Source organism: Phascolarctos cinereus, unplaced genomic scaffold (genome assembly GCF_003287225.1).
Source record: "Phascolarctos cinereus isolate Bilbo 61053 unplaced genomic scaffold, phaCin_HiC Scaffold_4;HRSCAF=312, whole genome shotgun sequence".
Taxonomy (NCBI): domain Eukaryota; kingdom Metazoa; phylum Chordata; class Mammalia; order Diprotodontia; family Phascolarctidae; genus Phascolarctos; species Phascolarctos cinereus.
In genome coordinates, this window is record NW_027555847.1 from 502044520 (window position 1) to 502071684 (window position 27165).

The 27165-nt window shown below is 40.4% G+C and overlaps 2 protein-coding genes across 3 annotated transcripts in view; one reads left to right on the forward strand and one right to left on the reverse strand.

Annotated features, from left to right (window-relative positions):
* The window catches only part of NPC1 (NPC intracellular cholesterol transporter 1), a 52335-nt gene extending 46039 nt beyond the window's left edge, over nucleotides 1-6296 (forward strand). For both annotated transcript variants that reach the window (XM_020968746.2, XM_020968748.2), the window contains exons 22-25: nucleotides 461-692; nucleotides 1691-1804; nucleotides 4227-4389; nucleotides 5418-6296. In XM_020968746.2, the coding sequence (XP_020824405.1) occupies nucleotides 461-692; nucleotides 1691-1804; nucleotides 4227-4389; nucleotides 5418-5500 (592 nt within the window). In that variant the 3' untranslated portion in view covers nucleotides 5501-6296. The remainder of the gene's footprint in view (nucleotides 1-460; nucleotides 693-1690; nucleotides 1805-4226; nucleotides 4390-5417) is intronic.
* RMC1 (regulator of MON1-CCZ1) overlaps nucleotides 5979-27165 on the reverse strand; it is a 32629-nt gene continuing 11442 nt past the window's right edge. Inside the window, exons 6-20 of the mRNA XM_020968749.2 lie at nucleotides 26551-26691; nucleotides 26095-26198; nucleotides 24827-24916; nucleotides 24626-24731; nucleotides 22982-23093; nucleotides 20765-20809; nucleotides 19945-19998; nucleotides 19162-19290; nucleotides 17971-18081; nucleotides 8557-8675; nucleotides 8050-8127; nucleotides 7666-7770; nucleotides 7484-7552; nucleotides 7169-7394; nucleotides 5979-6132 (exon numbers count right to left, since the gene is read on the reverse strand). Coding sequence (XP_020824408.1) covers nucleotides 6053-6132; nucleotides 7169-7394; nucleotides 7484-7552; nucleotides 7666-7770; nucleotides 8050-8127; nucleotides 8557-8675; nucleotides 17971-18081; nucleotides 19162-19290; nucleotides 19945-19998; nucleotides 20765-20809; nucleotides 22982-23093; nucleotides 24626-24731; nucleotides 24827-24916; nucleotides 26095-26198; nucleotides 26551-26691 — 1569 coding nt within the window. The 3' untranslated portion in view covers nucleotides 5979-6052. The remainder of the gene's footprint in view (nucleotides 6133-7168; nucleotides 7395-7483; nucleotides 7553-7665; nucleotides 7771-8049; nucleotides 8128-8556; nucleotides 8676-17970; nucleotides 18082-19161; nucleotides 19291-19944; nucleotides 19999-20764; nucleotides 20810-22981; nucleotides 23094-24625; nucleotides 24732-24826; nucleotides 24917-26094; nucleotides 26199-26550; nucleotides 26692-27165) is intronic.

Genomic DNA, 27165 nt, shown 5'->3' on the forward strand with positions numbered 1-27165 from the left:
CCTTGCTGGCTTCACAGCCAGTCTTCTAGCTGCTGACCCACGTTGCTTCTCTTATGTTTACTTTAAAACAAACATATTAAATGGGCGTGAAATCAGTCCTCTTAAAAAGATTAAAGTTTCAACTTAATTCCCTTAAGTACCTCAAACCTTTTTATTTGAAGTAAGAATAATCTGTCAGTCCATTAACGGTCAGTAAACTGCAAAAATGGGAAATGCCCTGGGTTATTGGTCAGTCACTAGTAAGCTTTTGCATGTTTTGCTTACTTCCTGTGAAATGTACTTTGTTGAGGAAATAGGAAGTTATGTCAAAACAATATGTCAAAAAAGGCCAAAAAATTTAAATGGTAAGTTTTTCTTCATTATACGTCTTTTGTAGCATTCGAGATAGTCAACCAAGAATGAGTGAGCAAAGTAAAACTTAGCTGTGCCTGCACTAAAGCTCCATGTCTTCTCCACACAGTGTTTTTTACGTCTTCTATGAACAGTACCTGACCATTGTGGAGGACACCATCTTCAACCTTGGCGTATCCCTGGGAGCAATATTCTTGGTGACTACAATACTCCTAGGCTGTGATCTGTGGTCTGCAATGATCATGTGTGTTACAATTGCTATGATTTTGGTCAACATGTTTGGAGTTATGTGGCTCTGGGGCATCAGTCTGAATGCTGTTTCCTTGGTCAACTTGGTAATGGTGAGTTTTGTGACCCCCTGTACCTTGGTACCCAGAGATTCTTTTTTAAGGATGCCTTATAAGTCTTAAAATAGATAAGATAAAACTGCTATGTGGTCTTAATAACTGTAGAGAAGATTAATGAGGACATTAGGGTTGGCCAACAGAGGAATCCTTGAAAAGAGCTACTTGGAAGTATGACTTTTTTTCTTTTCCCTCTTTATTCCTCCCTGTAAAGATGCTGCTTAAGTATTAATGTGTAGCCATAGTAAGCTGATGAATACATGTGCACATCCAGTCCGTTCTGCGGCTACATTTGTGAATCATTCTTAGCATTGTCAAACCTTTCAGCGTACAGCAGTAAATGTAGTGGTTCTTGCTTATTCTAGCTTCACAGTTATGTACTCTTTAACAGGGTGCAGTGTAAGGGAGAGATTTGAGATCCTTGTTAATAGTTATAACATCCTAATACAAAGCTCAGGAAAGGATTCATTCAGTGCTTGCTTGGCCCACCTCAGAATAAGATTAAGATATAGCAAATACATCATTATTCAGAAATGGATCAAATAACGAATAGGAAAAGTGTCTAAGCACTTTGATGTCTTCGCTGCTTCTAGTAGTTGGTAATAAAGCACATAGAAGAAGGCTTAAGCCTGGAGGTAGGCCATTTCTCTGATGGCTCTCAGTGGTTTTCTTCTGGGGACTACACTGGCCTCTTAGCAAAGGCAAACCTAATGCCAAACTGGGCATTTTGATTTTCCCAAAGTAATGATGTGATTTGTGGTGGTGGTAGTGGTGGGGTGTGTGTGTGTGTGTGTGTGTGTGTGTGTGTGTGTGTGTGTGTGTGTGTGTGTGTGTGTGTGTGAAGATGATGATGATGATGATGACAATGACTATCAAATTTGCCACCCCAAATGCTCTGGAAACCTCATTCAAGATCCAGGTTAAAGAACAGAGTAGTGCATGCATAAGACTGGCCATTTTCAGGCTACCCATCATTAAAGTTGTTTTTATTTCAGAGTTGCGGTATCTCTGTGGAGTTCTGTAGTCATATAACCAGAGCTTTTACCATGAGCAGAAAGAGGAGTCGGGTGGCGCGTGCTGAGGAGGCGCTGTCTCACATGGGCAGTTGTGTAAGTATTCCGAGTAGCCCTTAGGACAACTGGCTGAAATGTCAACAAGGCAGGGCAAGGGATGTTGTGCTCTTCTGTGACGGCAGCACCCGCTAGTGCCTTCCCTTCTCAGATTACCTTCTGTCTAGTGTGTGTATGTTTGGTTTTGTACCTAGTTGTTTATTTGTTGTCTTCCACGTTAGAACATGAGCTCCTCGAGGTTAGGGATTGTTTTTGCCTTTATATCCACAACACATAGCACAGGTCCTGGCAAACACTATGTATTTAATAAATGCTTGTTGACCGAAAAAAATTTCAGTGCTTACTCATAGTAGATGCTTCATTTTTTTCTGACATGGCTAATAAGACACCACAGCCTTGTTGAAAGAAGGTAACTCATAATTCAGTATTCAAACAGAACTTTGGGATTCATCCCATGACTAGAAAACATAAGTTACAGGTCATTTTCCCATGCTTGGTTGATAGGTCAATTCTTTTCTATCTAGAGTTTGGATAAAATGGAAACATGATTGATTTGGGAGTAAAGTAGAAATTTTTAAACAGGAAAAAGGTCATTACTCCCTTTTTATTTGGAAGTCAGTAATATAAAAGCGATCATTGAAGCCATGGGACCAAGTGTGTTCACCAAGGAGAAAATGTAGAGCAAAGAGGGCCTAGTCAGAACCTTGGAGCCTTCATGTTTAAGGAAATGGAGAAGATGAGGAAAGAGGAGACATGGTGCAAATAGAAGGCTGCAGTGTCTCAGAAGTTGGGGCAGGGTGGTATCTACGATGTCCAATGCTACAGAGTACAAAGAGGGTAAGGACAGAAAAAAGGTCATTGGATATGGTGACATTTGTAACACTTCCCACCGCCTCTCTACTTCTACTTCTGCCAGCTGAGTTCTGGCATAAGACCACAAATAGGAACTGGAAAGGTTCTTCCAAGCGATGTGGTGCCACTGTCTCTCTTTATAGGTGAGGAACATGAGGCCTTGAGACCCAAACTCATGTCTTCTGACTCAACTCCATGTTTTGTTTGTTTGTTTGTTTATTTTGTTGGCTAGGCAGTGGGGTTAAATGCCTTGCCCAGGGTCACACAGCTCGTGTCAAGTGTCTGAGGCTGGATTTGAACTCAGGTCCTCCTGACTCCAGGGCCCAGTGCTGTATCCGCTGCACCACCTAGCTGCCCCTCCATGTTCTTTCCATTGAACCCCACTGCCTCTTTCATTATCTTTTCCTTATTTTAATAACCACCTAATTGGTCAGCCTGTCTTCAGTCTGTCCTGTCCATTCCATCCACCACACTGCTGTCAGCAGTTTTCTAACGCACAATTCCGATCACATCATTCTCCTGCCCTAAAATTGTAGGTGATTTCCCATTGCTTACCCCCATTCTCACACCCCACCCCCAACTTCCTGAGCCAGGCATTGAAGGTCAGGCCACAGTCTGATTTCCAAAAGCATGATCCCATGAGCACTAGGTTTTGGATTTGCAGGACTTTGGTTCAGATTCCAGCACTGCTACTTAACTACTTTGTGCGATCTTGGACAGATCATTTTTACCTGTGGGTTTGAGTTTCCTCATCTGTAAAATGTTGGGATTAGAGAGCAGGCAGTCCTTTAAAGTTCCTTCTAGGTTTATATCTCATGGGCCTACCTTTTCATTCTTACTGCATGCTATTCTTAACACACTCCAAACCCCAGCCAATCCAGCCTGGCTGTTCTTTCCATCTGCCCTTTGCTACCTGCATGCCTCTGTGTATACCATTTCTCGTGCCTGGATGGTCCACTCTGAATTGCTGCCTCTTGAGTTGGAGGGAAGGAAGATTTCATGTGGCCCCTTCTTCAGAAAGTATTCCCTAACTCTTCCAGCTCTAAGTGATCTCTCCCATCTTGATTCTTTCATACCATTGTTGGTAACTCTCCCAGGCACTTATTTTAGTATGACTTGTATCGTTTGTATCACTTGCTGCTCTCCTCTCCTGCACCCCTTAAGTACACAGCATTAGATTCTGCTTTTGGTCACTAAGGACTGTTTTATCTTTGTATACCTAGTGTGAAGCAACTGTGCATCATCTATGCTTCATGTGTTTCTCTTGACTTTCAATTCTGTCACATTGTTTTATCTATTCTAGTGCTCATTAAGTACTGAAGCTGGACACATAATTTTAAAAAATCAGTCTATGACATTACTTGGTAGTTTTAACGGAGGGGGGATTTAAAACTACTGGCTTAAATTAGAGTTGGGATTATCAGTGGCTTGTAATTGACTGTGCTGTTTTTGCCCCATTGCCTTTGACCATTGAGTAGAATGTATTAAGTTGAGCTCTTGCCCTTAAATTATTACTCTAAGGGGATATGTGAATTTGAGGCTGGAGAAGGTACAGTTGTTTACACTGATACATATAACTTGTTTCTAACATTTCCATATTTCCTCTTAGGTTTTTAGTGGAATTACACTAACAAAATTTGGAGGGATTGTGGTGTTGGCCTTTGCCAGATCTCAGATTTTCCAGATATTTTACTTTCGGATGTATTTAGCTATGGTCTTGTTGGGAGCCACACATGGCTTAATATTCCTTCCAGTCTTGCTTAGCTATGTAGGTAAGTTTTATTAAATTGTTTTTATGGGTATAAAATGGGAAGAACTTGGTGCTACAGAAGCATTTAAAAATATATTCAAGGTTTTTATCAGTGGCTTTTGATTTGCAGTATTCACTTTAAGGAATTCTCATTTTTACATGAAGGATTTGTTGCCACAACTGTTACTTGTTACAGTGCCAAACCCAGGAATTATACATGATGTCAAAGTAAGAATTTCTATTAATTCCCCTACTTTGGCTGGTCCTTGGGGAAGTAGAAGGGCCCCTAGATAGGACATTGATCAAATTCTGGCTAAACATGACTCAGTACCAGTTGGCCTCTACTAGCATTTAATGTTATTGAGTAGATGACTGGTGAAGAATAAATATGCAGCCAGATTATTCATGGTGTTCACAAATGCTGCACTGGTATTAGCTTTATTTACTTTTTGGGGATGAGAATAAGAACACTGAAGTAGAGGCCTCTCTACTGTGACTCTACCCCTGCCTTTAACTGTTTTCAGGTATAAGGGCTTAAATTGAGTCAGCTGTGAGCTTGGACCAAATCCCTGGGTGAACCAGCCTCAGCAAAGCAGGAGTGAACAGGATAAAAAGGAAGATTACTAGTTTACTTGATAGCATTTTCCTAAAGACTAAAATGAGGCTGGAAGACAATTTTCTTCTACTAACATGTGCTTCTTCACCTTCTGTGTGAGGTTACATTTAACTGCCTAGTGACCAGGGAGAACAAGAGATGAAATTGGTCAGCTCAGAACCCTACAACCTTAACATTGAATAGTTGGTAGTGCAGGAGAGGAAACCCAGCCTGCAGTCAGGGAAACCCAAGTTCAAATTTGGCCTCAAGACACTTACTAGTAATCTTGGGCAAATCACTTCACCTCTTTTTGCTTCACTTTCCTCATCTGTAAAATGGGGATAATAGTAGCACCTATCTTGTATTATTAAAATGGTTGTGCTAAGAAGAAACAGACTCAGTTGATGACACTCTGGGGAAAAACCAGTAACCAACTTATTTTCCTTCCCCTACAGGGCCATCAGTAAATAAAGCTAAAAGTCAGGCTGCTCAAGAACGAAACAGAGGAACTGAACGGGAACGGCTCCTCAACTTCTAGTCCTTTAGGTGGCTGAATGGTCATGTGGTATAGCATGGGGCAGTCATGGTATTCTAGGAACTGTGGTGTTGGCGTGACTAGCTTGTGCACTGGACATCACTGAACACCACCGCTATTTAACACCAACAGCTTCAGATGTGTTTTTTAAACTCAGGAATGCTCAACTTGGACTTGTGAAGCAGCATTACTAAATCTTTAGGACACTGAGACACTTTGGAGAAGCTAGAAGAAACATGTAACTTCTCAGCAAGCCAAAAGTGACGGCCAATATTGGTGGGTATGAGAATAGACTGCTCACTGCCACCTTTTTTTTTTTTTAAAGAAAAAGCAAATCAATGCAATTTTTTCTCCCTCTACTTTTAGGGAAAAAGCCATTCATACAGGTTCTGTACCATATTTTTAAGTAACCTTCCAGAATACTGTGTATATATATATATTGTACACATATATATATTAATATTATATATACTTTATAACATTTTGTAGTTCAAAGAGCTTTATTAATGCAATAAATTAACTTTGTACAATTTTTGTAAAAACTAGCAAATGAATTCAAAAAGTTGTAGGCTTCATTAGAGCTTGGTCTCCGAAAACCTGTTTGAAAAAAGCAACATGTTCATCACAGTGTTCTCCTGTAAAGGAAAATAAAATAAAGTCTGTTAGATTCACTATTTAAAGGAATTTCACAGATTAAAAACAGATGGGGAAAATGAACCTAGAACAAACACCTGCAGTTGGTACATATGTATGAGGGGTTTTAACTTATTTTCTTTAATAAAATGATATGTTTTTCTTAGGCTTTGAGCTTCCTTTTCTGTATAAGACACTAGCATCTTTACTGTAACTTCACAACTACTTAATATAAAAACCTTCTGTCAGCAAAAAGAGACAATTAGATAAATATATAACCCTTCTTCTACTTGGAGAGGAAAGGAGAAATGCAGGACTAACCTGTCACCACTGAAAAAGCACGCTTGTTTTTAACTTTCTGCCTTAACTTGCAAGTAAAAGTAAAGTCCTCAACTACTTTATCCATCTTAGAAAAGAATGAAGGCCTACACAGTTAATTTTCAGAAACTGATCTAGAATGCTGTTGCTGATCAAAGGTTCACAGGCTTGTGAACTAAGGCAGAAGCTAAGAGTCTGAAATATTAAAGGACCTAGAGAAAAGAGAGTTTTCAGTTTGGTGTGAGAGTACTGAGAAGCTGTTTACCACTGAGTATGGAACTAAAGGAAATGGGATGAAGTTTGAGCAGTCAATTAGAACTAAGAAAACAGACCACCGTATAATTTGCTGTTTTAACTATCTTCTTGAAGTTCTTTATACCTGGGTGTTTTGCCATAACTGGTAATCTCAAGTCTAGCTGAATTTCTTGGGCCCATTTAAAAAAAAAGCCATTATTCAATTCTCCCTATAAGTTCTTACTTTATTAAAGATTAGAATCTTTTTTTAAGTGAATTACTGGCTACGCCTCAGATAGATTTGTTAGATGGAGATTGTGTTCTCTCATAAGAGACTAGGACTAAAACTTGGCTACTAATGAATTGTCAAGGAGGCCTTTTTTCTTTTGTTAAGAGGTGTGATGTATATGTAACTTCTCAACCAGCTATTTAGAAAGAAAAACCAAAAGTCAGAGTTTTCAAATTCTGTTGCTCTTTGTTACTCACCTGGCGTAAAATGTGGGCTCCCTCGTAAACGCTGATTTCGTTGTTCAAAAAAGCGGAATATGGTATAGAAAAGCATGTTATCTTCAGTTTGTTTTGCAGCATCCAGAAACTTTCGAGCAGAGATGCTGTCATGTCCCCCAATACCTCGGATAAACCTTAGGGCAGCTAACACCTGGTGCTTAGAAAGAAGAACTTCTACTATTTCATCATTGGCCGTGGAAAGCCTCTGAAAGGAGAAAAGAGATGGTAGAAATATAAGCAGATCTGATTCCTGGCTAGAAACTCCCAACAGCATTGATTATCAATCACCCTTACCTTTAGCATGTCCAGAGACAACTGATGAGCAGGGGGATAAATACTCTCTAGGGACAACAACAGACAAGCCTGGAAGAAAGTTTTTCAGATAATTTTCAACTTTAAAGATAAACACAAATGTGACTAAGAAATATTTGAAATCAAAAGTTAACAATAAAGAAATTAGGTTATGTGACACCTACCAAAGGCTTTGAGTCACTGAGGACATGGTACTGCAGGAACTGATGGAGCATGTAAAAGAGGTTGTGCTGAACAAGTGTCTTGATGACAAGTTCATGTAGGTAATGCTGAGGAAGAGAAAAAGGGTTAGAGGATGTTTTGCCTCACCTTGTGCAGGGCAATGAGTACAAGACAGCAGACTGAGGCCAGGGGAGAATGCCCTGCTCTTTTTAGGGGAGTGGTCTTAGCATTCTTGAGGCACGTTTGATGCTCCTTTAGTATATCCAGAAGGGAGATTAAAAGAGAAAAAGACTATTTAAGACTAACAGTCTTAAATTTTAAATGTGGTGTTTAAAGTTATAAGATCATTTTTTAAAATTTGGCAATAAATATTGCTTGAAAAATACCTGAACAGGGATCTGAAACTGGTTGAGAGAGCGAATATATTCCATCAGGACTGCTATCACAAACTTATGCGGTATCTCCTAGAAAAAAGAACAAAAATTTACTAGAGTGGATTTCATGTTAACAGAACTAAGGGAGAGCTATAAAATTACAGGTCTGGATCACAGTAAAATAAGGAGAAAATTAAGTGTGTCATCTTGTTCATTGGGTTCTGTCAATTAAAATCTAATTTTACCATCAAGGTTATTGATCATGACCCTCTGGCTCCATTCCCCTCACCCCTCAAAGAGTGGATGACACAGATGACCATTTTGTCAGGGGACCACTTTCTGGGTTCTGCTAAATCACCTTGTACGGGGAAACCACTCCAGATTCTTTGTTATGATTAACTCAAGGTATTGGAAGCATGAGTTATACTACCAACTTCATCTGCTTCCTCAATTCTTTTATTTCTTGGAATACTATTCACTGAGCAAAGGATAAATTAAATGAAAAATTTATTTACCAACCTTCTTTTCTGTGAATACCGAGAGAACATGAGTGTACATATCAGACTGATCAATGACAGCTTGGGTCCGAACAGGTCTTTTCAGAAGGGGATTGCTTCGGCTCTGCCCGTTTCCACTACCTAAAGTAGAAGGAAAAGAACAGTTGATAGCCAGCCCACTAATTCACAGCAAGAGACCCTACCCACAATAAGCTCAAGATGCAGAGACAGGAGAGTGTGCCGGGCAGCCTGGTGGACTAGGAAGAGAGCTGGAGTCAGAACCAGAAGGAACTGCCTGCCAGGCTTCTATCCTCCTTCCAGTCAATCTTCCTGGCTATGGGACACTAAGCGAGTCACTGAGCTTCTTCCTGACACTGCTTCTTCATAAGAGGTTGAACTAGATGACCTTTAAGGTTCCTTCCAGCTCTAGATCTGTGGCTGGGTAAAGATTTCGGAAAGCAAGCTTAGGCTCAAAGTGTAGTTAAGATTCCTACCCTCAATAAAGTCACTCATAGTATGGTAGAGGACTATTATAAAAATACTGTAGGAGGGGCAGCTAGGTGGCACAGTGAACAGAGCTCCAGCCTTGGAGTCAGGAGGACCTAAGTTCAAATTTGACCTCAGACACTTGACACTTACTAGCTGTGTGACCTTGGGCAATCAATTGCCTCACCAAAAAGCAAAAAAGTAAAAAAAAAAATACTGTAGGGAAAATGGGAGGTCCAAGGGCAAGTCATCTAATACTGACTGGATCACTGAAAGTTTTGTGGATGGTGGCCATCAGGTTTAGCTAGAACACACAGTAAGGACATGAGGTGAGGTTGAGAAGGTAGGTTAGTGCCAGAGTGGAGGGCCTAGAATAATACCAGGCACACATTTATATTTTTGTTACGTAAGCAGCAAGACACAGGAGACAACTGGCCTTAAAGCTAGGCAGACCAGACTTCAGTTTTGCTTTTGATGAATATTGACTCTCTGATCCTAAGCAAGTTACTTTAACCTCTCATTACTCCATTCTCAACTCAAAGCAGAGACGGTGCCAACCTCCACTGGTAGAGGAGTCTCCTTGACCTGAGAGAGTACCCTGTACCCACAAATTACAAGTCATCTGTATTCCCTGTGTAGGCAGTGAAGAACCGCTGAAGTACTCTGAGCTAAAGATAAAACTATATCTAAACTACAGACAAAAAAGGCAAATCTGGTGGAAGTGGGAAGGATAGGAGGTAGATCATGTGAAGACCTACTTTGGAAGGCTACTAAGACAGGCCAGTGAGCAGCAAAGAGGACTTGTTTGTTCTAAGGCAGGGAAAACAAGGTGGGAATGAATGCGAGAGATTGCAGAGGAAGAATGTAAGACATGAAGTCGTGAGGCAGATTTCCACGTGTGGGTTATGAGGTCCCACTGTTTCACAACCACACTCCATAGTTTGAATTACTGCCTCAGCGGCAACATCTATAAACCTGACGATTTCACTCTGGCTTCACTCCTAGGTAGTTAATATAAATACAGAGTAAAATCATTCTTAGCCTGAAGCTGGTGCTACATTACCATATCTCGCGGTCTCCTTCCCTCCTACTGAACCCATGTCTGGGAGGGCACCTCGACAATCAGATCGCACAACTCCCCTTTGGCGCGTACTACCTCAGAGATCCCTCGCTGGACATCCCCTCGTTGAAGCTGCGCTGCCTTTTCCCCTAAGTAGGTTCCACTTTCAGTGCTTTGATCTGACCCTTTGATGAAGATGATGTGACTCTACAACACTCCTCCAGCGCTGCGGTTACCAGTAACATTTTGACCTCAGACTTCCTTTTTTTGGGTGGCCCTCATCTGGTGCTTCTCTTATTTTGTCAAGTAGCACTAGAAACACTTGTGCATTTGCTATTCTCTCTCTGAAAAGATTTTGGGACTACGAATTCTAATGAAACCACTGAAAAAACCATATTGGAGAGCTACCCTGTGCTGACATCTGCTCTCTTTTCTCCTACCCTCATGACCGCTTTGCTGCTTCATCATCCACACTATGCCCCTCACAACTGTGGGTGTACCCGAAGGCTCGATCTTCTCTTCATCAGTGACCTCATCCGCTCTCCCATGAGTTCGATTATCTCTACGTATCTATTTCCCAGATCTATCTTGAGTTCCATTTGCACATCTACTGCCTACTAGAGATTTCAGAATGGATGTCCAACAGGTACGTGTCCAAACCAGAACTCAATCCCCACCCCCGACCACAATTCCAGGTTTGCAATCTCAGCATTACCTCTGTCACTCTCCTTCACCCTACATATCCTGACCCGCTGCCCCTCTTGTCATCTGTCTCCATGACAGGTTTCACATTTGTCCATTTTTACTTGCACAGCCATGACCCGAGTTCCTCAGCACCTCTCACCCGGACTAATGCAATACCCTCTTCCATGGCCCTCTCCACCCTCTCCAAGCCACATGGCCGCTTAAGTGATTTTCTGAACATACAGGTCTGTGTCACCTCCCTATATTCCATAAACTCCAATGTTTCCCAAATGCCCCTAAGATCAAACCTAAGCCCCTCGGTTTGGCCTTTAAAGCTCTTCACAGTTTGTGCCCAGCTACATTTTTAGTCGTATTATACCCCCTTCCTCTATTCTGTGGTCTAGTCAGACTGGCCTTGCTGTTTCTCACACAACACCACGTACTGCGTTAGCACTGGCCTTCCCCCTCCCCCAGGCCTGGTAAACTTTCCCCTAATCCCTGCTTCCTGTCCTTCTCAGTTCCACCAAACTGTTCCAGCAAGCCCTCGGTGAAGTCTTCCCACATTTCCCCCCAGCGGCTCATGCATGTTTCCCCAATAGAATGTGAGCTCCCCAAGGGCCAGTTCCATTTCATTTTTGTCTTCGTAGCACCAGTGTCTGGCATATAGTAGGGTCTTAGTTAATGCTCACTGACTGATTTACTGTATCACAATATTGCAAACATAAGATGGGACTCTGGATATTCATTTGCCTTGAGTAAGCTGACTCATCAATCTGCCAGTGGAAGGAAGTAGGTTGACTTGGGAGCAGGATAACAAGAAAGGCCATCACAAACTGTCAGAGAAAGAAAAGATCTTATAGATTAACTATTTCAATCTGCTCATTTTGCAGATAAGCAAACAGAGGCCACAGAGATATGTGACCAACATCACACATGCACACTGAGTCAATGTTAAAAGTGGGAAGAGTACCAAGTCCATCCCAATTATCTAGTCCACTGTTCTTTCCCCTCCAACAATTAGACCCAGGGGTCTTTTCAGCCGTGCAGACTTTGTCTTAATGGCCACAGGAAGCTGAAAGTTGATGGAAGATACAAGTTAGCTCTGAAACCAGAAAAGAAAGCTCAGTCTGTAGGGCTATACGGATGACTAATTACAAAGAATCAGTCAATAAACATTTACCAATACCTGCTGTGTGCCAGACGCTCTGCCAAGCGATGGGGACACAAAGCAAGGCAAAGGTCCGTCCCCGCCCCGAAGGGTGCGCTCCGCAGGACTTGAAAACAAAGACTCGAGACTCCTGATCAACGCAATGACCACGATTCCAGAGGATTCAGGAGGACACAAGCCACTCACCTCCTGACAGAGGGGTGATGGACCTGGTGCACAATGAGATGTATTTGTTTGGACACGGCAAGTTCATGAACTTGTTTGCCTGACTATTGTGCGTATACCATTTTTCACAAGGGTTTTTTCTTTCTTTTTCAATGGACGTGGGGGTGGTGGGAAAAAGAAAAGTAAATTTTTGTAAAGAAAAAAAATGTTTTTTAAAAAGAAGAAACTAGAGCAACCATTTAAGAGCATGAGGCCCAAATTCACCTAAAAGAAAAACCAATTTTATCTAGAACTAGCCTGCAGGCCCAGAAAAATAGATGGCTTACATAACATGTCTATGTTTCTATGTAGGAGTATCAATTCATGTGAATATCCTAATTAAGTTTTAAAACTCTTTGTCTGATGGAAAGAAGCTGCTGATGCCTGGCCCAGAAGAAGACGAGGAGAGGGCATTCAAAGTTCCCTGGGGAAAAGGGAGAATTGCCTGGTGACTTTATGGTGAGGCCTGCAAGAAAACCTCTGAGAAACGAGCTTTGGAGTTTCATTGCGAAAGCTGTTCCTGGTCTCTCCTTTACAGGGATTTCTTTAACATCTTCCTTAGGAAGAACAGAGGGAAAGAATTTATTCACAATACAGGCTAAGACTTCTGTAGCCAAAAATAGGGAGTATGACACTAAGATGTGTGAAGAAACAAATGGAAAAATTCCTTTAAGTGACACTAGATACTTCAAAGTGTTTCTGTCTTTAATGTCCATGAGACGCAAAGAAGGGAACGAGATGATACTGTGAAACTACAATACAGGAGGGTGCCCCTCAACACCTCCGCTAACTTCTCTGGGCCAGACTTCGCCAGGCACTGGTATAAGAGTCCTACACAAGGAGGGGCACACTTTGCATTGGGCCATCTGGCGCCACCTGCAGGCTCCTATTAGTCCTTTCCCTGGTGTGCTCTTGGACACTCACTTATTCATGTGACTTATGAGACCATAAGCAAGCTATTTAACTCTCTGGGCCTCAGTTTCTTCATCTGTAAAATGGAGATGAGAAACTTGGATTATTTATCCCAAAGGGTTTTTGTGAGGAAAGCACTTTGTAATCCTTGAAGTGCTTTATAAAATGAGTAGTATTTACAGCAAACAACTCCATCTACACAGAAGGTAAACTGCTTCAAAATTATAAAATGGGTTAAATAACCAGAACAGAATTAACTACCTGAAAAATACAAAATATAAAAATAAAAATATTTTGGGGGCAAAGCCAAGATGGCAGAGTAAAAGCAGTGACTTGCTTGAGCTCTCCCCCAAACCCCTCCAAACACCTGTAAAAAATGGCTCTAAACAAATTCTAAAGCAGCAGAACCCACAAAAAGAGAGAGTGAAACAAATTTCCAGCCCAAGACAACCTGGATGGTTGATCAGAAATGTATAACATGCCAGGCTGGGAGAGGAACACAGTTCAGCATGGGCATGCAGGCCTCAGAGGACTGAATCACAGGCAGCTGTGGCAGTTTCCAGACTTCTTAACCCATGAACACCAAAGACAACTTAGAAGGTCAGTAGGAAAAGTCTGTGTCTGCGGTGGTTAGAGACAAGTGTGGCTGGTCCCAGCCCCAGTCTCCGGGTGAAGCCCCAGAGCAGTGGCTGCTTCCGGAGCTTCTGGCCCACAGACTGAGGGGGAATCCAGTGGCTGATAAGAGGGGGATTGCAGGGATCTCTATGCTGCTGCAGGAATCTCTTGTTTTGCTGGTGCTTGGATCTGGGTCACAGTTCTGGGGGGTGGTCCTAGGGTGAGGAGGAGCATTGGTGTGGTGGAGCTTGTAGTGATGGTACAGAGAAATCCTCCTCACAATTCCAAGACAGAAAAGAGTGCTTGTGATCATTCACAGACCAGAGCACAGGCTAAGAAAGGAGTAAACACCTCACTCTTGATCATAGCACCTTGGAAGAACTGAAAATTTACAGGTCCCTAGAAGTATCTCTGCAAACAGCTACACAAGGGGCAGCTAGATGGCATAGTGGATAAAGCTCTGGCCTTGGAGTCTGGAGGACCTGAGTTCAAATCCGGCCTCAGACCAAACACTGACACTTACTAGCTGTGTGACCCTGGGCAAGTCACTTAACCCCAACTGCCTAAAAAAAAAAACCAGCTACACAAAACCCCTGAAGCTTGAGACAGTACATTCTCCATACTGGAAGTAGACTCCTATCTTAACAAAGAGTTTAAAACTCAAGTAATTGGCTGAGACCATGAGCAAGAAGCGCAAAAAGAGTCAGACTACAGAATCTTACTTTGGTGAAAAGAAGATCAAAACATACAACCAGAAGAAGACAAAAAAGTCAAAGCTCCTACATCCAAAGCCTCCAAGAAAAATATCAATCAGTCTCAGGGTCGAAGAGAATTTTGAGAAGCAAGTAAGAGAAGTAGAGGAAAAACTGAGAGTGATGCAAGAAAATCATGAAAAAAAGTCAACAGCTTGCTAAAGGAGACCCAAAAAATACAGAAGAAAATAACACCTTAAAAAAAGCCTAACCCAAATGGCAAAAGAGGTCCAAAACACCAATTAGGAGAAGAATGCCTTCAAAAGCAAAATTGGCCAAATGGAAAAGTCCAAAAGCTTACTGAAAAAAATATTTCCTTAAAAATTAGAATGGAGCAATTGGAAGCTAGTGACTTTATGAGAAATCAAGACACTGTAAAACAAATCCAAAAGAATGAAAAATTAGAAAACAATGTGAAATATCTCATTGGAAAAACAAAATTGACCTGGAAAATAGGTCCAGGAGAGAGAATTCAAAAATTATTGGACTATCTGAAAGCCATGATCAAAAAAAGAGCCTAGACATCATCTTTCAAGAAATTATCAAGGAAAACTGCCCTGATATTTTAGAACCAGAAGGCAAAATAGAAATTGAAAGAATCCACCCATCTCCATCTCCTCCTGAAAGAGATCCCTAAAGGAAAACTCCTAGGAATAATGTAACCAAATTCCAGAGTTCCCAGGTCAAGGAGAAAATATTGCAAGCAGCCAGAAAGAAACAATTCAAGTATTGTGGAAACACAATCAGGATAACACAAGATTTAGCAGCTTCTATGTTATGGGACCGCAGGGCTTGGAATATAATATTCTGGAGGGCAAAGGAGATAGGATTACAACCAAGAATCACCTACCCAGCAAGACTGAGTATAATCCTTCAGGGGAAAAAAATGGTCATTCAGTGAAATAGGGGATTTTCAAGTACTCTTGATGAAAAGACCAGAGCTGAATAGAAAATGTGACTTTCAGATACGAGACTCAAGTGGAACATGAAGAGAAGCAGCCCTGGAAACCAATTTCACTTGTGACTAGAAGATATGGGTGAAACAGTATCAACTGTTTGTCCAAGTTGCCCTGTTTTGGCTGTGTAGGTGGAGGCCAGAAAGATGGCAACAACAACGCAGGAGACTAGCAGTGACCCTCCCCCAAAGGCAGCTATGAGAAGAGACTCATCCCTGTGGGTTCTCCTCAGGGGTCACCACCCCCAGCCTGTCTTCACTGAGAAAGGAAGACTTTGTACACAGAATTGCATTTTAGACATAAGTTCATCTGACCTTAGAGGTTGGGATGAACAAAGACTCCGAACACCACTCCCACCTGCCCCCTTTTTCTGGAAGAAGCCTCTACTGTTATGAACACAGCTGTTGAGAGTGGCTTTTAAGAAAGCTGCTGTTTGGAATGAGTCAAGATAGCCCCATTGGAGCCATTGACTTCAGTCGACGAGCATCTTTGAAACCCTGATTTCCTTGACTTTGAAACCAATGTTAAAAACTAGTCTTGGGTAGCTAGGTGGCGCAGTGGATAGAGCACTGGCCCTGGATTCAGGAGGACGTGAGTTTAAATCTGACCTCAGACAGGTAATGCTCACTAGCTGTGTGACCTTGGGCAAGTCACTTAACCCCAACTGCCTCACTAAGGAAAAAAAACAAAACACTAGTCTTCAGGGAAGTAGCTGAAGCACCTGCTGCTCTCTTCCGAGTCCAATGGAGCTTTATCCTACCAGCTACAGGCACAACAGGGCAGGGGACCTGAGGGTGGCTGGAGCTGACAGTGCCTTCTTGTCCTGGAGAGGGAGATGTTCCCATGGCTGACGGAAGAGGGAGGCAGGCACTCCCTGCATTCTTGGCTCCTGTTGATCCTGCCTGCACTCCACCAGTTAGAGCCATTTGGTTCTGTCATCCTTAAGACCATCTGTCCTCACCTTCTCCCTGACCGTTTTCTGCCTGGCGAAAACATGCTTATCCTCCAACCCCAACCAAATCAATACCACCATTGCCTCTGGAAAGGGCACATCTGTGAACTGCCCTATTGTTCCACTTATCTCTTTGGACTTCCCAGACTACAACTCTCTTCCCTTGACCACCGCTCTTTCATCTGTGCCGTCTCCTACATTAGAATGTAAACTCTGTGAGGCACTTTCTCCATTCTTGTATTTGTATCTCCACTTCTTAACATAACGTTTGGTATGCAGTAAGCTCATAAGTGATTTTTATTCATTTGTTCACTCAGTCATCCATTACAAGCTATGCCAATGGAGTCAGTTGTGAATTAAAGAAATGTCATCCTTTTAATAGACAGAAAGCCATCTCCTCCTTCCAGTCCACTTGACTCCTTGGGGATCACAGTTTCGAAGCAAGGGAAAGGGGGTCTCACTCTATTCAAAACAGAAAGTTGCCGCTCAATACAACCTACTGGGAAACACTTGTAATGTCTGGAGTCAAGTAAAGGATGGGAAGTCCTTTCATGATCTTATTCAAACAACTGGAAAGTGTCAATTGTCTGACACTTTGTCAAGTAAAGAAGGAGTTTAGAAGACATCATAAGGAGATAGGTGACACTGGGCAGAGGAATATATCTGGGTACTCTGAGATCCTGCTTTCACCTGATCATGCCTTAATAAATTAATTAATTAAAAAAATAAAAATAAAAATATTTTTAAAGAGGATACACATAATAACTACAATTTCTACAAAAGAAAGAACATCAGGGCTTTGAGAAGAGACATCAGTGAAAGCTGGTGTAAGAAAAAAAATACACAATATAAATGTGCTATTAAAATAAATCTGTTAGGACATTTCTCTCAAATTAACAAGTAAATGGAAAGAAACAGCCTTCTAGCTATTATTGATCACAACAACAGGATATTAAATTCCGTGATGGATCTCTTATTTTAATAGATTATCAACTGAAAATAGGAATGAGGGGAAACATAATGTTTTCTTTTCTAATTTATCAAATGTCCGTCCATTCTGGCTTTGGAAGATAGAGGCATACCATAATAAAAGAATCAAAATCTCAGCCTCATGTTCTATAAAATGGGAATAACATATAACTACATAAAAAATCTAGAGGTGGAGAGGTTACTAAATAAAATGAGATCCACTTCAATATTTCAAGGATCTATGATGTGCCAGGCTCATAACTCTCCAGTCTGGAGGACAAGAATAGTAGTTTAGTTTATTGTTACAACTTTTATTTTTGTAGAAGACAGTACGCAAAAAATCACAAATATATTTGAAACAAAATAAACTGAACTAATTTAAATACTTAGGTGTTTCAGCCTTCCTAAACTACTACTACCAATAATAGCTTTCCCTTTTGGTTTAGACACAGGAATGACTTGACAGAATCACATATTATTATATAAAGTAAGATGTCATGTAGTCCAACACCCTAACTGTAAGATTTGGACCAGAAAAGTCAATATAATTGGAGGCATTTCATTAATTTAAATAAGATTAAATATGACATTTTAAAACTATTAACTCATGTGAATTTTATTTAAATTAGACACAGCCATATTTAATAGGGGAAATCTCTTCACCATAGTATAAATAACTTACCATAGTGTAACTCTGCTCAGCTTCCAAATACTTTTTATACTCATGATTGAGTTTATCAAAAACAGTGGCAATCACAGGCAACGTTCCTCTGTCTGATTCACTTAACACTAGAAGAAATACAACATTCATACACACGTAAAAATATTCTTTAGAATGTAAACTCTATAAACAAAATTAATAAAAATCTAATCTTACAAAGACTACCCACACTCATGATATATTTTTAAATTCTCCAATCTCCTAATGGGAAATAGATAGCTGAAATATAATCCAAAGAAGATGCCTTGATAACATTCATTCAATCATATTGTAAGGGGTGGCTCCAGTAGAAATAATTATCTTCATCCAGAATGTCTTAAAAACAGTCTTATTGCTTTAGAGCTGAGTAACAGACAATATTCACTATAGGCAGATGTGACCAGATTCAGGGTTTCCTTACTGTTCTGAGTCTAGGACCATCCTGGTTAGTGCCTTTTTAACTACTCTTAAGACCAAGTAATTCTGGGGAGTCTCTTCTGTACTGCCAAGAGGTGACAAGGTACAAAAATGTGGCCCAGTACCCAAATACAGGTGGCAGGTGGCAAAAACCTCAATCCTGGGAAGACAAGAATGGATACTAATGGATGTCCTGCCAACATCTCACACACTCCATATCCAAATCTGAATTCGTCAGCTTTTCCAATTTTTCTACTCCACCAGAAGGATTCCCCATTGCCTGCAGGCCCTTCCATATACTGGGTTTAATTTTCCTTGAAAGCCTTTTTGCGATAAGACTCCCCTTCAACGTTCTATGCAAATTGGACTATTTGCTGTTGTTCCCCAATCTCATTTTAGCCTCTCACCCCTAGCGTTTATTCATGCTGTTCTCCATGCACAGAACAGTCTACCCTCCGTATCTCTGGCTTTTGAAACTCTTTCTATTCAAAGCCCATCTCAAGTAAGCCTTCCCTGATCCCTAAGACGAATTATTTTTTTATCCTCAAATATCTTATGCCAATCTACCTTACTCTTCAATGTACTTAGTAATATTCATTTCTATTATAATTATTTGTACAGATGTCATATGCACCTAATTAGAAATTTTCAAGTACAGCAACTGTGTTGCAGAATACAATTCCCTGCACATAGCAGGCAGTACTTGTTCTTGACTTTAAAGCCTTTAAAGAAACTAGCAAGCACAAACTTACTCTGTGAACAGACAGACAAAATGACCATCTTGCAGTCCTTTCTCTGGAGAAGAAAGTCCATCAGCCTTCCTTTATCTAGCAAGAGATTTACTACAGGCTGAAGTTTTACCTGAAGAGTCCAGAGGTAACCTAGATTTAAGAAGCAACAGGTTTAACAATTTGATCTGAACCAGAGCTAACACAACAAACATATAACCAGATCTCACTGAATTCTTGTGGCAAATCCTCAAAATAACAATGGTAACCATTTTTTTTCATTGAAAAGAACAATCTCAGTTATTCAGAACAATACCTACTGACCTTAGGGTTTAAATTTTAGCACAGCATTCCTGGCCTACTTCTGAATGTTCTGATAACTCCTAAGAGTAGGTCAACCAAAACTCAATCTCAGTGACTAGAGAAAGGTTAAAGAGAACTGAACACTCCTACACTCTGTATACTAGTGATGCCTTTTTTCCAACCCAGGGGGCTGGGCAGCACTCAATCAATCATAGCCTCGATTTCCCATCACATATTGAACACTTTCAGGGAAGAGCCTGGAGAGTTGAAAAAGGTCCTTAACAAATACCACTAACCCCAAATAATATATTTTGTTATCTCTTCTACTACTATTACTCTAACAAGGTTGCTCTGTAAAAACCTCATTAAGATTTTCCAATGAAGTAAAACAGATGGATCTAGACATTTCTGAAAATTTTATCTGGACATAATTCATCAGACATTGTCTTACTGCCTTCTGAAATCCACACATATTATGATGGAAGACTGTGCCTTCTGACGTACCTTGACTTGCACTGATGATGATGTCAGGCTGAAAGACGATCCAGGATGATGAATCTGAATGTCAAGGGAAGTTCCAAAAAGTGAAGGAATACATGCTTATTTTTAGCCTCCTCCCTCTCCAGCAGTGGTGGGCCAGATCCCCCTGGACCCACCACCACCATGTGGAGGTTCACAGTGCTTGAACGAGCAGGGAGTTAACCAATTATTCCTTGAGTAAGATGGCCACTAGGCCTCACTGTCTGTTCTGCAAGTGCATCCTCAAGTCTTCTGGGCTGTCTTATTATCTGCCTTGTTACTATACACACTCCAAACCCCTGGGCATGCTATCTGACCCACTGATATACCCTAAGAAGACCTGGGTCTTTCTACCTGCCATCCACTGGACCCTTGGGCCCTCTGGATCTTTTTAGCTGCCTTGAAGCAGAACCCTCCCATATATTGTCTCTCCCATTTAGAATGAGAGCTCCTCGAAGGCAGTGACTGTTTAGATTTTTTATCTATGTCCTTAGGGCTTAGCACATTTCATACATGGTAAGCACTTAAAAAATGCTTTTTAAGTCTTTTAACAGCTATCACACACCTACCTCTTGTGTATGTTTAAAAACAGGCCCCCTCCCAAATGCCTGAGACAGCTAAGAGGCTTTCTTAATGATATGTATAATGATAGCTTTCAGAAAATGGCACTTTTTAAAATTTTGTTTTACAAAGATTCATACATTTTGGGAGGTTACATGTTGGCTAATTTAAGCAAGAAGAGATGAAAAGACAGAGATACTTCACTTCCATAGTCACTCTGCCAGCTGCTCTTTTCAAAGGATACAGAGTTTACAGGGAACAGGAGACTGGCTGGTCACAGAAGCAGGACCTGTATTTTTGAAAGAAAAAAATATAGAAAAGCTGAAAACATGCTTCCCAAAAACACAATTCCACCTACTTAAGATTAAAGACACATGAGCAGAATAGAGCACAATGAGCATGGATTAGTGTCTATCCATCCCTACCGTTAGAAAAAAATTCAGACCTGCTGTGGTGTGTTTACTAAACATGAAGATTAAGAAATCAGCATTTACATGTCCTACAAAACATTATGGAGAAGACAGAAAATGAACCAGATAAACCAAGTTTAGATACTCTAGATGATCTGGACATCAAAAGTGAGAGTTCTGTAGACTGAATTATCTAAATAACTGCCCCATTCTTCACTTTAGTAAGCTATCTCCCTACTAAGTACCCATGACTGTGAGTTAAAAAGGACTACTCCAAAAAGCTAAACTGGCTTCATTCATTATGCCCTTTTTTCCTACAGCTAAGTTATGGGCCAAAGAACCCAAAGCACCAGCTTTACTGCTCATATGGCATTGACATAAACCTCTGTGAAGTGGGAAAGACAATTCCTGAAAGCAGAACTCTTCTCCCCCTTCCTTTAATGGTCCAACTGTGCAGAGAGTAAAGCTCTTTGATGTTACCCAAAGATGCAATCAACTAGCAGAGTAAATGGTGTTCTAGAAAATCGAGAAGCTGTGGGGAGCAATCAGCTACACTGAAGACAGCAGACAGCTTGGTCTCACAAAGGTCTGACACTCCACACATGGAAACTCATAAGATCTCAGACATAGTAAAAGGGACCTTCGAGATCCACCAAGTCTAATCCCCTTCCCCATGCAGGAATCCCTTCTGCAGTATCGCTGCAGACTCGGTGTGGATACCTCCATCAATGAGGACTCTGTCCGATGGGGCATTCTGTTCAACTTGTGGATAGCTCCAGCTACTAGGAAGTTATTTCTTATCCTGAGATTTAATCTGCTTGCAAAAGGGAGATGTACAACTCCAAAGGGTAGTATTTACAGAAAGAAAAGAATAATAAGCTTAATTCTTCCACACATCAGTCCTTTGAATATTTGAAGAAAGTTGGCCTGCTTCTAATTCAAAAGGACCATGATGAAAAATGCTGTCCACCTCCAGAGAGAACTGATGAATTCTGTGCGCAGACTGAAACACACTTTTTTAAAACTTTCCTTATTGCGGGGGGGAAGGGGTGTTTGTGTGTGTGTGTGTGTGTGTGTTTTCTTTTGCAATATGGTTAATATGGTAACGTTTTGCATGATTTCACATGTATGACTGATATATCGCTAGCCTTCTTAGTGGATGGGGGAGGGGTCAGAGGGAGAGAGAGAATTTGGAACTCAAATTTTTAAAAAATGAACTGTTAAAAAAGTTTTTACATGTGATTGAAATATTTAATGAGGGGTGGCTAGGTGGCGCAGTGGATAGAGTACCGGCCTTGAAGTCAGGAGGACCTGAGTTCAAATCCAGCCTCAGACCAAACACTCACTAGCCGTGTGACCCTGGGCAAGTCACTTAACCACAACTGCCTAAAAACAAACAAACAAAAAAAACAAAACAAAAATATTTAATGAAATAAAAATATATTTAAAAAAAAGAAAGTTTCTTCAGTTTTCTCTTCTCCAGATAAAAACCCCAACACTGTCCCCCACATTGCTCTTCATGCAAAATGGTTCAGCTCCCCTCACCCTCCAGGCTTTGACAATGTTTCTCTTAAAACACAGCACCAAGAAATGAAAAAAGTATTAGAGACTGGGGATAAACAGTAAAAGAACAATAGGACTGACACTTGGTTCACTCTAGACACTATACTTTGGTAAATACAGAATAACTGTTTTTTGTTGGGTTTTTTTTGGCTAGACAATGGGGTTAAGTGACTTGCCCAGGGTCACAAAGACAGTAAGTATTATGTGTCTGAGGCTGGTTTTGAACTCAGGTCCTCCTGAATCCAGGGCTGGTGCTCTATCCACTGCACCACCTAGCTGCCCCAAGAACTACTGTTTTTAAAGAAGGAAAAAAACCTTCTCATACCAATCCAATAAGAAGGGTGACAATGTATACATATCTATTCATTACTACCTTGAATAAGCACCCCAAAGGGTCAGGGTAAACACATAACATCTGCTATAATACAACTATACACAACCTTTAGCAAAATACAAAATGCTTCTCTATAGAATTTTAATAATTCTACCTGCCATAGGAATCTGATAGGGCTGTATTGATCGAGCTGGAAGTACAGGGTGATGGAGGGTAATTGTGCCATCAAATTCTCCTCTTAACTTGATGTCAAATATTACAGATGTCTAAAGAGGGAAGGGGAAAAAAAGAAGATTGTTGACACCAAAACAGATATAGCTGAAAGCTGCCTGTATTATTCTACAGCACCTAGACACATTTCAATGAATACTATTACAATTAAGCTTAAAGACCATTGTTAAGAGTACAAGCACCCTACCCTCAAATTAAGCAGGCTCTTTCTGATTTAAGAATTAGCTACAATATGTGAATATAGCTGTCTTTTTAGAATCCAAAGTCCTCACTTTAATTATTCATTGCTCTCAAAAATAATGTATCTTGCATTTATATACATCTTCCCCTGAAGACCTCAATGCATTCTCATGTGTATCATTCACAGCATCCTTGGTAAGAAAGAAGTGTTGGTATTATCGTGCACACCTTAAAAATAAGAAAAACGGAGAATAAAGAATAAATGGTTTGCTTAAACCCAAATTAGTCAATGACCAAATGGGACTTAAGAGTTCATGATTAACATACTAAGCCTGCGTAGTACTGCTTCCTAATCATTATTACCTATAGATGAGTATTCAATCTGAAGAGGATGCTTCATAATGACACAGTTTAATATTTCAGAAATATAGTACAACCACGAGATTACATGGCCTTCATCATTTTAATACTAGCTAACATTTACAGGGCCATCTCCAGTCATCCTGATCTGTGTCTGGCCACTGGACCCAGATGGCTCCGGAGGAGAAAGTGAGGCTGGTGACCTTGCACAGCTCTCCCTCACTTAAATCCAATTCACTTATAAGTCATGGCATCACCTTCCTGATATCATGGTCCTCTTCGAGAATGAAGGATAAACAACAACAGTAGCTAGCATTTATATGGCACTTTAAAGTTTGCAAAGCACTTTATAAACATTATCTCATTTGATCCCCACAATCTCCCCAGGGAGGTAGGTGCTATGATTATGTAAAATGAGGATTTTACAGATAAGGAAAATGAGGCAGATAGCAGTTAGGTGCTTTGCCCAGTGTCATACAGCTGGCAAGTATATGAGGCAGAATTTGAATTCAAGTCTTCCTGATTTCAAGTCCAGCACCCCATCCACTATGTCACTTGGCCACTCACATGACCATCTATGCTAAATAACAACCCAAACTGAATAGTTGTATTACAATATCTTATGTATTAAAACTCATGCATATCATTTTATGAAATCGTTATTATTTCCTTCTGCTCCACAGAGGGGGAAATCAAACCACTCATCCCAAATTTCCATCTGTAAGGTCACCATTTTTAACATAAGGATGGCAAAAGCACTTTTTTGTTTTGGTTTTTCTCTTTTTTGTTTTTTTGTTTGTTTGTTTTTTGGTTTTGGGGGTTTTTTTTGGCTAGGCAATGGGGTTAAGCTTCCCCAGGGTCACACAGCTAGTAAGTGTCAAGTGTCTGAGGCTGGATTTGAACTTTTTTTTTTAATGAGGACTATTTACCCACTACAGATGTTCAAAGCTTTTTAAGCACAAAAAATCCACTACTAGTTCTTAGGAGTCCAAGTTAAATTCAAGTCTCCATGGCATCCACATCATACCTCTGTATCCTGATGATGAACCACCACCAGGTTATCCACCACATTCAATGCAAACTTCCCTGTTCTATTCAGCTTCAAAATATGGGTCTTTTTACAGACACCTTCTCTATGGAACAACAAAAGATAAAAAAATTAGATCAACAGACTCTTTTTTTCTCCTCACAGTTTAAAAACCAAAGTAGAGAGAGGGGCCAGCCTCACCGTGGCAGGTGATAAAGCACGACCTCTGCACCAGCACTGTTTGAGGTCCGGGAGTGATGCCTCAGGAAGAGTACATGGAGCTGCCCGTAGCTGGTCAGGGAAGAATGAGACGATTGTCAGTCATATCTCACACTTCAGGAATCCACCATTTCACAAACTTTTCTTTAGATTATTGAGTGTTTGGTACAGTAAGAATTTAGAGAAAAAACAGAAATCAACTAAGTGATAGGTGGTTTTTCCAAATGGAAGTAGGGACTTTTTTTAAAATAGAGAATAGTTTTCTTCCATGACAGATTACAGAACTTAGTTTACTTTCTTATTTATGAAAATTAAGCATGACATTTAGACTCAAGAGAATAAAGCATACACTTATTGTTATGATGAAAAGAATAACTGTCCTATCTCCTTGGACATTTTTTAAAAAAAATTCTGAGACTAGCAAATGGTTTTGAAGAGACAGCATTTTCTGTATTTATAAAGAACAAGTGATATTTACAGGGGAATGAGGGAATCACAAGATGATTATGATGATCAAGATGATGATTATTGCTAATCATCATAAAATGTCAAAGACCTATGATTTCCTCAATGTGGGAGCATCTGTGCCCCTCTTCAACTCAAAAGATGATCTTCAAGAACTTCTGTGGCCAAAAAAATGGATCACCTTGTGGCTAACCTGGTGAGGAGACTCTCCACATTTAGAGATTAATCCTTGGCCAAGAGACATCTAAGTCTGTCCCTGGGTCCAAATTCACTTTCTTCCAGTTTGACAGGCCTTGTCATGGCCTTCAAGAACACAGGATCACTTCCATGACACAATAAGGTAACAGAATCAGAATTTGGTGGACCTCACATCTTCTTTAAGCCCATTACTTATTTACTCCAAGCCAGGTTAACTCTCAAGTCCTGGTCTCCTTCTGCTATGCCACAGTGACACAGCCTAGGTGACATTGTACATAGCACAGTGAAGTCTGGAAAGTACTTTACAGACATCTTTTCAACTGATCCTCACAACAACCCTGTGAGGTAGGTAGTGACAGAATAATATCCCCATTTTAGAGATGAGGAAACTGAGACTCCAAGAGGTTAAGTGACAGTCATGGTCACACAGCTGGCAAGTTATCTTCCTGAACATGCTACTCTCAGAAACTATGTGGCAGGGCTAGAATCTGAAAATCACTTGAGTGCTTTGCACCGGGGTATACTTCTTCTATAATTTAAATCACCAGAAACAATTATAAAAAGGAATTCTCATCAGACAGACATACATTGTAGCCATTGCAATATCTCTTTCAGAAAGGCTGAGTTTAGTTGACTTAGGTGCTGCTGGCAATTCAATTTCAAACTTGGATAGCTTCGACATAGTTCCAGCCTATTTTAGAAAAACACAAATAATTTTTAGAAAAGGTTTTTTTAACCTCCTATATCTTAACACTCTTACTTTAAGATTCTCAAGGACAGACAACTAATTGTGTCTTTCACTTACTTTGCAACTCCCTATGGCATCTGCTACTGTGTGTGTTAACAGCAGAATGTAAATAATTATTAATTAAAGCTTTCCTGGAAACCACAGCTGGAGTAATGCCCCCAAGAGGCACAGAGTCATACTGCTATTGGACTACAAACACCCTTTGAAACAAAGTGCTTCAGTATTATGACATGATTTGGAGCTGGGGAGAAATCGTAACTTTTTTTTTTAAACTAAAACACAATGCCATGCTTACTCGGAAATAAAAAGGCTGGAGAACATTTCCAAGGACAGTGGTAGACAGCAAAATGACTGAACTCTCAGGACAAGACATGTACCAATTTACATTGATATTCTGACTTTTCAGTAGTTTCAAGCTTCGTTTCTCTGGTAAGACCTGAAACAAAATTCAAGGATTACAGTTTTCTTTAAAGAACCATTAAGTATTAGAAGACTGATTTAACAGACTGACAAAGAATAGGAAGTTAGACATACAGCTTATATAATAAAAGCTTATCCACAGCACTTTATAGTTATTAAATGCTTACATACATATATTTTCATATACTTTATCTTACTGGATCCTCACAACACATAGCGTAACTATGATTACCCTCAACACAGACATGGAGGGAAGCTTTGATTTAAGAGGTTAAGTGACTTGCTCATGGTCATACAGCTTAGAAAGGGTCAAACCAGGATTGAAACCCTAGAGCTTCTGAGTTCTAATCTATCTCTCCTAAAACTATGTCATAATACAAACATAGGTTAAAAAAAAATCTTCTTTTCCTCCCTAAAGCAGCTAGTGGTAGAGTGGAGTCAGGAAAACCTGAGTTTTAATTCGGCCTCAGACATTTACCAGCTGTTTGCT